The sequence below is a fragment of the Canis lupus genome, chromosome 25 (assembly GCF_003254725.2).
Source record: "Canis lupus dingo isolate Sandy chromosome 25, ASM325472v2, whole genome shotgun sequence".
In the NCBI taxonomy this organism is placed as follows: domain Eukaryota; kingdom Metazoa; phylum Chordata; class Mammalia; order Carnivora; family Canidae; genus Canis; species Canis lupus.
In genome coordinates, this window is record NC_064267.1 from 24,804,580 (window position 1) to 24,817,805 (window position 13,226).

Consider the following 13,226-nt stretch of genomic DNA (forward strand, 5'->3'; position numbering starts at 1 on the left):
GTCAATAAGAGGAAATTTCTACTATGTCTAGTAATCACCAGTAATTTGAATTTTAAAGTGCTTTGTGAATAGCATGTTAATTTCTTAGATCTTTAAAATCAGTGTTACAATTGTTGAGATTCATATTTTTAAGCATACTAATTACAGAATAGTATTTACTCAAATATATTCATTAAAACAATACTTTTGGAACTCACCTATCATACTGTACTTTTTTCAAGTTTATTGGATTTAATTTATTAAAAGAAATATAACTTTTAAAAATGTATATATACACATATCTTTTTTTTATTGTGTTCTTCTTTACTACACTTCACAGATAATGAGTTTTTAACAAATTGAAGGTTTGTGGCAACTTGGCATTAAGCAAGTGTATAAATGCCATTTTCCCAACAGCATCTGTCCACTTTGTATCTGTGTCCAATACAAACATTTTCATTATTGTATTTGTTATGGTGGTCTCTGATCAATGAGCATGACTCTCTGGAAGCTCAGATGACGGTTAGCATCTTTTAGCAATTACCTTTCTAAGTAAGGTATGTACAGGTTTTAGATATAATATTTTTGCACACTTAATAGATGACCATATAAACCTAACTTTTATATGCATTGGGAAAACAAAATTCATTCGATTTGCTTTACTGTGATATTCAGTTTATTGTGGTGGTCTGGAACCAAACCCTCAATATCTCCGAGGTATGCCTGTACAGAGGCAGTCCTTGCTTTGTACAGTATTGCACTACTAATAGTGACCATGGGACCATGCAAGGTAAGGCCACAGCTCTAATATGCACATTTCAGTTAACATGGTACCATGCAAAGTAAGAACTAACTTTAAGTCCTAAGATGAGGAACTGATTCCACACAATAGGCTACATGGATAAATCTAGTACCAAACAGTACCTTAGATCTATAATGTGCTCAGTAAACGTTTGTTGAGTGAACAAAGGGATGAATGGTAAACAATGATAAAATACTGACTTAGATGAACCTCGACTTAAACTTCACATATCTTTTAAAAGCTAACTCAAATTGTATCATGGACTTAAATGTAAAGCATAAAATTGTAAAACTTTTTAAAAAATTCATAGAAGGAAATCTTAAGGATCTAGGACCAGGCAGAGTTCTCATACTTGACATCAAAAGCATGATCCATAAAAGTAAGAACTGACAAAGCATACCTCTATAATCAAAAACTCGCTCTTTGAAAGATCATGTGAAGCAGATGAAAACACAAAGTATGTACAGACTGATAAGATATTTGAAAACCACACCTGACAAAGGGCTAGTATCTAGAATACATAAACTCTCAAAATTCAACAGTAAAAAAAAAAAAAAAAAAAATCAAACAATTCAATTAAAAAGGGGGCAAAAGACATGAACAGATATTTCACTAAAGAGAATATAACAAAGGGTACACAAGCACGTGGTGACATGTTCACCATCATTACCCAGGAGGGAAGTGGATAATCATACAAGGGCATAAAATCTATTGAGCTGTTAAGTATCTTGACTATGGTACAAGATACATGAACCTGTGCAGAATTTCATACACCCATTTATACATGAGAGTAAAAATAAAACTGGGGGAATATGAATAAGAAAGATGGACTGTATCAATGTCAATGCCTGGGTTGTGATTGTATATTACAGTTTTGTAAAATGTTACCATCCATGGAAACTGGGTAAAGAATACAAGAGATGCCTCTGCATATTTCTTGCAACTGCATGTGCATCCAGCATTATCTCAAAAAAGGGGGGACAAAATAGCACACTTAAAACGGGTGAATTTTATGGTATGTGGATCATACCTCAATATAAACTGCTTTTTAATATATAAAAACAAAAACGAAAAAAAACAAGGGTTCCTGGGTGGCTCAGTCAGCTGAGTGCTGACTCTTGATTTCAACTGAGGTCATGATTATCAGGGTCCTAACCAAGTAGGGCTTCAGGCTCACCAGGGAGTCTACTCAAGGTTTTCTTTCCCTCTCCTCTCTCTGCACCTCCCCTGCTCATGCTTTATCTCTATAAAATAAATCTTTTAAAAATTTAATAAAACATTTTAAAAAATAAGAGAGAGAAACTAATGCCTGCTCTAAAGAGAATGACCAAGGATATAGCAAGTCTAGTGTCATTTGGCAAAGAGTAACTATTTTAGATTTCAGGAAATATTACTAATTATTAAAATCTATAACCTAGAAATTTTATCTGACTCCATGGAATTTACTATATAGGTCAAGAGAAGACATGATCAAGGAATACAAATCCTTAAAGACACAATCCTATGTTTTAACTATTTATATAGTCTATATCAATAATTGGGTAAAGAGGGACGCCTGGGTGGCTCAGCAGTTAAGCGTCTGCCTTTGGCTCAGGTCCTGATCCTGGAGACTGGGGATGGAGTACCACATCAGGCTCCCTGCATGGAGCCTGCTTCTCCCTCTGCCTGTGTCTCTGCCTCTCTCTGCGTCTCTCATAAATAAATAAATAAAATCTTAACAAAAAAATAAAAAAAAACTTTCTAAGGTTAAAAAAATTGGGTAAGGATATAAATGCTAAAGGATTGGTATTTGTGTGCCTCCTCCTTGATTTAATAAAAATGCAAATGAAAAATAGATTAGAGAGAAAATCGGTATAATTTGCTTCATTAAAAATCAAAGTACATAAATTAATGTAAATTGGATTTCTTCAAATATTTCTAATATATACAAATAATGGTTTTATGTATTAAAAACATTTTTAAAATCAGAATAAATTTTGTTTAAATCTGCTAAATTCTTACGTATCCTTGTTTTTATTAAAATAACAGCAACATTAATAATAATACTATGCATTGATGTAATAATTATTTGGATGAGCCTATTTTTAAAAAATAAATGTTCAGGCCTCTTTGGTTTTTAAAATTTATTTCTAGTTTTATTATGCTGAGATTAGAGAATATAGGCGTATGATGTCTGCTTGAGAAAAATGCATAAGTTTTCTTGACATTATTACTCGGAAAGATGAGTTAAAAGTTACATCTCCAATTATGCCATATGCTGTGTGACCTTAGATATTTCAAATAAGGTTTGTGAGCTTCCATTTCCTATAAAATGAGGGAAATCACTTCTCTGTATTGTAGGACAGGAGTGCTGTAAGTCTTAACTAAGATAACATATATAAAAGCATCTTTTAATTGGTAAAGCAGTATGTAGGTCCTGCTTCACTTTTTTCTTAATGCAAAAATCCAAGAAACAGCAGTACATTTCTGACATGATCTTAGATGCAGTTTTCTCATTTTAAAAAAGTTTTAGACAAATGAATCGGTATTACATAGCACACTTCTAACTAGAAGGTGGTGTAAATTACTCACCAACAACTATATTAGTCAATGTATTAGAGTTTATAAGAACCATAACACTTTTCTATTAAGTACATAGCTGTTTCTAAAATAGATAGTATTTTTGACTATCTTTCTAATGTCTTGTTCTCTTTTCAAGAGTAGAGTATTTCCACAAAAGCATAAGATAGCTATTAATAGCTGTTGGTGTATCAAACATAAAGCTTATCTGTAAAAATGTTAAGCAACTTTAATCAAAATATCTCTAGGTAACAAATTGAATATCAAATGAAATACTATTCTATAAGACAAAAGTAACTGCAGTAGTACTTTTAGTAATTCCATGGCACCAAACATTCAAATAGCACATGCTGTGGAGACAACTCTGTGTAATAGAGAATGGTTTTACAACATCATTTAAGTAGAAAATACACATGGAAGATGGGAAGAATAGAAACGAGCCTGGAGGATCAAAAAAGCACTCTTGTTTAAATACTTGTATTTGAAGCAAGTCAATTCCATAAGTCTCTTCCTGAGCAAACACTGTTAAATCACCAGTATATGATGATTGGCATAGAAATAATCTAATTAAAATAACTCATTATAAAAAATTAGTTTTGTTCAGTAATTCTATAACATCTGAATTTAAATTCTTAAACAGTGAAATTTAAAAATAAGATTTTTCTTATCTCAAATAAAGACCTAAGATGCCTACCAGAAGTGTTATCTCTAAAATGCTAATTTTATTAAGACTTAAAAATGAGGAAATGTACTTACTTTTATCCTTTTAGAAATTTTCAATATTTTTCAATTAGGAAGTAACAACTAGAATCTTTAAATGATATCATGAGATATTACTCAATGGCATAAGAACATGAGAAATTCTGTGAGAAAATATTTTCTACAATACCTTCAGAATCAAATGGGCAGCCCAATATTTATTTCTCTACTTCCAAAAGAACAGACCACCAAAGTAGTTTAGAACACAGTAGGTGGAGAAATTTTTTTAAAAAAAGAGAAAAAAGAGAGAAGAAAAAACATGATAACCAATCACACCCTTAAAATTGAATGGCAACAATTGTAGAGAAAGAAGGAAGGTAAGCCCACAAGGAGGTCTTTTCTAAGGAGAAAAGGGAAATAGTTAAGTACTAAGAGGTCACAAGGTACCTCAAACACATTAAAAAAAAAAAAAAAGAAAAAACACCTACTCATTAAATTTAAAGATCTGGTCCTGCAAGAGCAGTTTGTGTTACTAAAAGGCATACCATTTGTAGTGTTTTTTTTTTTTTTAATTCAAAAAGACTTACAATATTACTTTCTGAAGCTTTTTTCCAGTTATTTAATTTGATTCTATAGTGAGTGTTACCAAATGGCATGTAAACAAATGTAAAAATTAAAATGTGTCATTTAAATGTAACCAAAAAAGCTGAGAAATTTAGCCTTATTTAACTCTTTTGGCTTGTTTTGCAAGAAATGTTCCACTGTTTTAATCTTTAAATAAATCTTTAAATAAATTTATCATACTTCTCAACTTGTAAAGAAACAAATTCAACTTTTAAAGTAAAAGCAATCATACTTCTCACCAGCATTATTGTTAATTACACTGGTTCTTTCTTAACTGCACTATTACTTAATCATCGACTACCATATCAGCTCCTTGGGGCACAGCACACTCCATGCTCACTAACCAAAATGGCCATTGCTATGAGAGTTAAGGAATTAAAAAGCAAAGCATAATAAAAACCGTAATTACTGAATTGCTTCCAGACAAATTAAATGAGATATTAAAATATTGAGGGAAGCCTGAATACAAGGGAAGTCAGAAATAAGATGAGAAAATATAACTATATTGGGAAAGTCACTTAAATTTTGATGTCTCAATTTCCTCACCTGTAAAACAAGGATTTTGAGCCATATGATCAATCCCTAAGGTCTCTTTTAGCTGTAAAATTCTATAATTCTATAAAAATTAAATGAGAAAAATAAATAAAGAGGTGATGGAGGCCTATGTGTGTGTATAAATCTCTGTTCTTTCTCTTTTCTCCAATGTTGATGACTAAACCTAATGCCTAAACTTGAAACCACAGATCTTTTATCATATCTATGTCACTAAAGTACTTGCCCCACATATGATGTGAACTTATTCAACTTATTAGTTTTATTATAGAATGTATCTCAATAAATTTGTCAGAAGAACAAAATAAAGAAAAAAAGTAACAGAATATAAATTTCTGGAGGTGGATATATTTCATTAAACTTGTTTTAAAATAGTAAAATAATGAAAAAGCAACTTGAGCTGGATGTATATTTCATACACTTCAGTATCAACGATTGATGCATTAATCACAAACCAGCCAAAGGATTAGTTTGTTTCCAAATTTGAATCAAAATGTAGAAAAAACAGTAATACATAGCACTTGGTTAAGTAATAAACTGTAAAATCATACATTTGAATAAGTAATTGCAATGCACTGTGATCAAATGATAATCTCTTGGTAATTCAATGGTTTTATATTGTGAAAAAAGCAAAACCAGTATCTTCTAATCTACACAAAAGCACAGTAAACACACAAAAATCCCCTATTAAACTAATATAATAACTTATAACATGTTTTTGGCTTACTAAGCAGTTATTACCATAAGGTAATTGGTGGATGGAAGTGTTTCAACTGTGTTTTCTCAAGCATTTGTTTAAAATTTTGCAGCTATCTATCATATCACATTCATTAATTGGTTGAAACCTACTATATAAATGAAATATGTTAACCTGACAGGGCATCTCTATTTTTTTTAATAAAGATTTTATTTATTTATTTGAGAGAGAGAGAGAGACAGTGAGTGAGAGAGAACATGAGGGAGCTGGGTGGGGAGAGACGGGGGAGCAGAGGGAGAGGGAGAAGCAGACTCCCTGCTGAGCAGGGAGTAGGGCAAGGGCTTGATCCTGGGAATCTGCGGATCATGACCTGAACTGAAGGCAGACACTTAACTGACTGCACCACTCAGGTACTCTGGGAATCTCAATTTAAAAGCCTAACTCATAATTTGAGAATTGACACATTTAGGCTGGTGTTAAGCACTTAAGTTATAAAAGATAAACCAGAATAATACTTTACTAACAGGTAAAAGCTTTACAACGTCTTTCAAACCTGGAAGCAGCATATACAGTTTTACAGTAGATCACAGCCAAAATAATGTTAGAACACTGAAAGGCTGTACCTTTAATTTTTAAGAAGGTTATGTGATTCACTGACAAAAGCTGTGCTAGTGATGGACAGCCAGGTAATGTGATAGAAGGTGGTACCTGACCCCTATTAATAATGCTGAAAAACAGACCTAAAAACACACTGAAGATATCCCTCTCCCATCTTTATTTGATCTCACAACAACATAAAGACTTCCACAGACTTGCATTCTTTCTATACTAGAAAAGCATTACCTCTAGCTTTTCCTAACCTCTTTTCTCCTTAAGAGCTACCCCGTTGCTCATGTTTGTTTTGATATGTCAACCATATAAAATGGCAATGGGTAAGGAATACACCATCTCCAGTTGTGATATGCTCTGCTCATATAGACCCTAAAAACACAAAACGTACATCATCCCTCATGAGGCAGAATTTCCCAGGAAAAATCTCGAGATTTATTAGATTTATCTTTAGATAATTAGTAGGGGAAAAAAGACAAAAAAAAATGAAAATAGCTGTTTTCAAAGAGAGATAATGCTTGCAAATTTATTTCTTTACAAGTTGACATTTTTCCTTGTCTGACTACACTTCTTTTGGATGCATTTTTTGCTGTTATTCCTATCTAGTCACTCTTAAAAGTTATCAGCCAGGCTGGGTTAGGTGGTCTTGAGGATAGACCTCAAAGATCCTTGCATCCTGGGATTCATGCCCTTATATAAATCCTCTCCACACTGACTTTTCGTTGGATTTACTACTAATAAATGTCACTAATGGTGAGATATCACTTCTGAGATTAGGTTATAAAACACTATTGACAGTCTTGGGTACTCTCTATTCAATTGCTCATCCAGTGGGAAAGCAGCTACCATATTGTGGTAAAAGCCCATGTGGTGGAGAACCTAGGCCTATCAATCACTTGGAAGCAGATCCTCCTACCCCTCAGTGAAGCCTTCAGATGAGATCATAGTCCAACTGTAGGTTGACTACAAACTCAAAGACCTTGAGTCAGAGGCTCTCTACTAAGCTGTAACTAAATTTCTAACCCACAGAAACTGTGAGATAATAAGCCATGTTTATTTTTTTAAGCTGCTAAATTCTGGAGTAATTTGTTACCCAGCAATAGATATCTAATACAGTATCTCATCAGACAAATTATCAAAATAATTGGCAAAAAAATGGAAGTTTCCTATTCAACTTGAAAAACAATAACATTATTTCTTCATTCTCAGATCAATTGGCTCAATTTTGTACACCATTTTCTTAAAAATATGGTTTCAAAAATATGGTTACCATACTGCAAATATTAAAAAGGGAGGAGTAAAGCTGAAATGAAAAACATAAATCAGTTTCACTTTGTAGTAATAAAAATCATGATACATTGATTTGGAGGGAAACATCTAGGATCCTTGAAAAATAAAAATTCAACTTGTTAAATAGACTCCGTTGTTTAATGACTAACTGCTTACATAACCTAAAAATAAAAACAAAAAAAAACTTCAATGAGGATTGGGACTAACTTATGCAGTTTCGTGTAATAATATTTAATCGGAACACCCGCCATGGAAGAGAGTAGAGACCAGTCACAAAGAAAACAAACAGACAAATTAAGAACCTGCCAAATCTGTGACATTTGAAGCACCGGGCAAAGCCATCATGATCTTAAGTAGAAGTGTTTGCATTCGTATCACTGAAAAGTAAGCAAAGAACCGAAAACTGCATATGCATCAAGAAAATACTCTATTTGAAAAGCAGCACTTGGGCTTGAAAAGAGTAACCTTTGCCATGTCTCAGCTTTATTTCATAGCGAGGCTGGGACACTCCCTGGGGTCCCAAGTTAACCTATACTCCAGTGGCCTAGAAACATAAGGACACACCCACTCCCGCCTCCTGGTACAGACTCCACATTTTAACAAGCCGCCGCGGCTGTCACTCAAAATGCTCTGCGCTGCCATTGGTCCCAAAGTCTTGCTGGTTGGCAAGTTTCTGCCAACTGGCAAGCACCGGTTGTCTTTATTCCCGAGAAGAAAAGTAAAAGTATGCAGAAGAGAGAGGCAAGAGCTCTGAAATATTTTGTACCTGAGCGACCTGCGATCCCCACCGCCGCCGCGACGAATCGGCCTCTGGGCGGGGGCTTTTAGTCAAAAAAGAAAATGGCTCAGCCAGGAACTGATGCCCAGGCCATGGAGAAGCCGGTTCAGACTTTACTCGTTCCCGCCGGTGGAGCTAACAGCGGCGAGAACGCCAAAAGCAGCGCAGGATCCCCCTGAACTCCGCGCACCTCAAGCTGCAGCAGGCAGAGCTGCCGACCGTCCGACTTTTTGACGTTTCCTATTGTTGCCGGAAGTGACGTTAGGGTTCTGAGCCTTAGAGAAGCCGCGTTTTGTTCCGGGTATTTACGATTCGCTATAGATCCCCCGTTTCTCACTTCGTCCCCCGAGCTACTCTAAGCACTAACATTAGGCAAACTTTTAATCTGCAACTTGGGATCGGGCTGGCCATTGAAAAGCGCCTCGGCAGAGCCAGCGTCCTCGGGGGTCTGGACAAACGTGGTGTGGAATCTGCAGCGAGGAATCGTGAAGCACCGAGGAGCCGGCAGCTTTGAAGGTGTTGCCGCGGCGCGCGGCGGGCTTCCAGCCACTGTTGAAATACAAACGGTCGACGCGAGCCTCGGGCCGCCGCCGCTCCTCGCTGCTGTCGGCTGGGCTCCGGTGGCTCGCTCCGGTCGCCTATGCTGTCTCCCCCTGTCCCTGCTGAGCGGGGCGGGAGGCCTGCGGGGCCCTCCTCCGTGCTCGGCGGCTGCTGGGGAGGCTGGCGACGGCGCGCCCCGGGTTATGCAGGGGAAGCCTCTCTCTGCTGCCCTTTCCGAAACGGCGGGCGGGAGCGAATGACCAGGTGTGCCTTTTCATCCTTTTAAGTCGAACGGAGGGAGGGGAGTCGTAGAAGTGCCCCGCCTGTAGACTCCACCGGTGTGGCCTTCCTTAGGATAAAGAGCCAAGTAGGGGAGATCGTGGCAGCCAGCTCAGTTTAGGGTTAGGGTGGGCGAGTTACAGGCTGATTCCTTCACTTGGCAGCTCTGAGCTCAGGAAAGATCAGCCTCCTCCGAAATGCGGACTGGAAGGAAGAGGTGAAAAGCTGAGCGTTTCCCTTGCTTGCGTTTCCCTGGGTTTTCTGTATTTCTCCATCTTCTGGACAATTTAGGGTTTTTTGATTTTTATTATTTATTTTTATTTTTATTCTTTTTACCTCTCTAAGGGGAAAAAAAAAATCAGCCTTGGGCATTTTGATTCCGAAATTATGGGTACCCAAGACTGTTGCCCTAAAGCGACCCACAAATATTTTATATTCGTGAGCACTTTGTTTGTGAACATGGCAAGCCTACTGAGCTCCTTGCTCGACCCGCACCCTCTTTGTTTTTCTCCCAATATTCTCGGTGTTTTTCCTTTTCCAGACCTTTTCTGCGTATCTCTTAGACCAGTGTTTCCCCGAATATCTTTTGCGAAAATTTCGTAAGCTTAATTTTACCTCCTATTTTTGATAACGAGTTTTTGTTTGTGTGTGTGTGTGTGTGTTTTTAATAAAATCTAGTATTGTAAGATATGTCACAAACTCTTAGCCATGGACCGTAAGCATTAAAGTCCGTGTACCTGCTTCATTCTGAACAAAAATCACTCTGAGTTCAATGGCTTTCCATGGGGAGGCATCATTTAGGAACTCTGACTGCAAGGAGACTGAGCTAGATTAAAAATCATAAACTGCTATTGTATTCCGTTTTCACGGCGTCTCCCCCAATAGTATATATATATTTTAAAAGGTTGGTTGGTTTATCTATCTATCTATCTATCTATCTATCTATCTATCTATTTATTTATTTATTTATGATAGGCAGGCAGAGACACAGGAGGAGGGAGAAGCAGGCTCCATGCAGGGAGCCCGAGGCAGGACTCGATCCCAGGTCTCCAGGATCAGGCCCTGAGCCAAAGGCAGGCACTAAACCACTGAACCAGCCAGGGATCCCCGCGTCTCCCCCAATAAAAGTAGTTAGGCAGATCTGACTTGTGGAGATACCTCTCCGGAGGATGCTAGGAAGCAATATTGAGTACACCGTAATGGTTGGAATCTATGTTACAAATAGTTCTCCTCTTCATTTCTTTTGATAAGGGTTATAAAGTGAAAACATTAATCAAGCTTAAAAAAATTACAAGTTATTTTTCATTTCTGCAGGTACTGTGCTAATAAAATGCACATAACTTGTAGATTGGCTTCTACAAGTCATAGAATACTTTAATTTTAGTATTTTTCAGTTTTGTAATATATTTAGCAAAGTCTTTCATGAAAATGTAGAACAGTAGCTGTCATTTTTTTGTATGATACTCACTTTTATCCCTTTTTTTTTATCCTGTTTTATTACTTATCTCCTTCACCTGCAGATTCAACCTGTACTTGTATCTTACCCTTCTTCAAAATATTTGTTCTGCTGATATGGAAGAGGATGTGTTCCAAGGACATACTTTGTTGTCAGAAATTCCATTATCAGAGGTAGAAATCTGAGACATTGACATATGTTCCAGGACTTCAGAGGAAGGAAAGATACCACAAAGTATTAAACAAAATTACATGTATTAGAAGCATGGAATATACATTTGAAAGAATTAAAGGAAATCTATGGAGAGATACACAATTTATATAAAAGTTATAGAATGCCTTAGATGGAAAAGGTACCCCTAGAAGAATCATATTAAGATAGGTAGGTCTGGAACGTAATACAATACTATATTGGCTAGTGGCAGTACCTAAGAATATATATTTTTTTGCAGTTACAACCAGATTAGTTCCCATTTCATCTCCCAGGGAAGTAAGGCTGGTCTTGGGAAGCCCTCTCTTACTGTTTCCCTATGTCCATCTATCACCTAGTCATCCTAAAAGGTGTTAAATAAGGTCTATTTTCTTGGCCAGTATTTTGTATAATGTGATTTCAGAATCACTCCCTCTTTTTCTAGTTATCTTCCATTTGGCAGTACCTGAAATTCCTTCTGCCTAAAAAATGTAAATATTTAGAAGTAATTGATTAACTGAAAAATACTAAAATCCATGCATGTTTATAAATTATATTCAATAACCTGTTCTTTACCATATCCCTAAAGGAGAACAGTCTTGGAACAGCAAGATACTATGTTCCTAAAAAGGGGGGAAGCAGCATTGAGTGGCTAGCGGCTCAAAATAGAAAGCCTACTAAGTTTAGGATTTTGCAAATTGCTGACCTTATTAATACAGAGAAAGTATGTAAGGAGATGTTTTGTATCCTGGACAACTGCTGGAATGTTGACTGGGGGAAGATTATACTAACTCTACTTTACCTGATTTCTGAATTGTTCTGTTTTTAATGCCTATGACTTCATTTTAAAGGAACTTCATTCCCAGAGGATTCGTTATTCAAGGTATTGTTATATATTTTCCTTCTATGAAGTGTCCATACATTTAAAAATAGATATTTTTAAGTGTGTTACTGAGCTTTGCCTTACTGCTTGATTAAACTTACAGTTTAGAAGCCTTTTAGCTTTTTCTAACAAAGATTCTTTTTTTTAAATATTTTATTTATTTATTAATGAGATACACACAGAGAAAGTCAGAGACAGACAGTTGGAGAAGCAGGCTCCATGCAGAGAGCCCGATGTGGGACTTGATCCCAGCACTCCGGGACCATACCCTGAACCAAAGGCAGACGCCCAACTGCTGAGCCACCCAGGTGTCCCACTAACAAAGATTCTTTCTTATCATTTATTTGCCTATCAATATTTATTATATGAACCTCTTTTGGGAATAATCTTCTTTGAGAATCAGATTGAAAACTCTACACATTGCAATGAGTCATTTAAAAATACAGTTCCATGGTATTTTCTTCGGTATTTACAAAAATGAACTCATTTATTTAAAATCTCAAATATTTTTCCTGTCTTTTGGTGCACATATACATACACATACTGTTTCATAGATGTATTCTCTAGAATCATATTGCTGTTTCATAGGCCCTGTATATGTCAGACTTAGTGGATATCACCCTAAAATTTTCCGTAAAGTAGTTGTACTAATTTACCCTTCCAGAGCATTGTGTGAGTTTCAGATGTTCTATAGATTCACATTTTGGATTTACTTTGGAATTTCCTAATGATAAATAAGATAGAATGTCTTTTCACTATTTACTCTTTTAGAAAGTTCCTGTTCAGTTCTCTTTCCCATTTTCTATCGTCTTTTTCTTATTGCTTTGAAGGAGATTCTTTACATATTCTAGATATGAATCCTTTTGCTGGTTTAATACATCCACAACATATTTTTCTCTCAGTGGTTTATCTTTCCACTCTCTTAAAGATGTCTTTTGATGAAGAGAGTTGCTAATTTTAATGTGGTTCATTCATAAGGTAAAAAATCTTTCTCTACCTGAAGATCAAAGATACTCTCCTCTATGATCTCCAGCAAGCCTGGTTGTCTTGCATTTTATGTTTAGATCTTCAACAAACCTGGAATTAATTTGGTAAAAGATGTGAGGTACTATTCACATCAAGGGATCAAGATTTATTTACTCTATCTGGATATTAAGTTGACACAGTACCATTTATTGAAAAAGACCATCCTTTCTCCAGGGCTACTCAGCATCAACTTTGTCATAAATCTAGTGTCAATATATGCATGGTCTTTTGTGAACTCTTCTGTTCCATTGTTCTGTTTGTGCA

General features: G+C 36.0%; 2 protein-coding genes across 13 annotated transcripts in view; one reads left to right on the plus strand and one right to left on the minus strand.

Moving 5' to 3' along the window:
• Positions 1-11,066, minus strand: part of FBXO8 (F-box protein 8) — a 48,551-nt gene extending 37,485 nt beyond the window's left edge. Inside the window, exon 1 of one of the 2 annotated variants that reach the window (XM_035721525.2) lies at positions 10,953-11,066. In XM_035721525.2, coding sequence (XP_035577418.2) covers positions 10,953-11,007 — 55 coding nt within the window. In that variant the 5' untranslated portion in view covers positions 11,008-11,066. Of the gene's footprint in view, positions 1-8,779; positions 8,913-10,952 lie in introns of those variants that run through there. The other variant, XM_035721529.2, reaches the window with a different exon arrangement.
• The window catches only part of CEP44 (centrosomal protein 44), a 38,223-nt gene continuing 33,951 nt past the window's right edge, over positions 8,955-13,226 (plus strand). For 4 of the 11 annotated variants that reach the window (XM_049100831.1, XM_035721512.2, XM_049100827.1 and 1 more), the window contains exon 1: positions 8,955-9,393. The gene's annotated coding sequence lies outside the window, so the exon portion shown is untranslated. Of the gene's footprint in view, positions 9,394-10,928; positions 11,038-11,059; positions 11,246-11,904; positions 11,937-13,226 lie in introns of those variants that run through there. The other 7 variants (XM_035721506.2, XM_049100826.1, XM_049100830.1 and 4 more) reach the window with 3 other exon arrangements.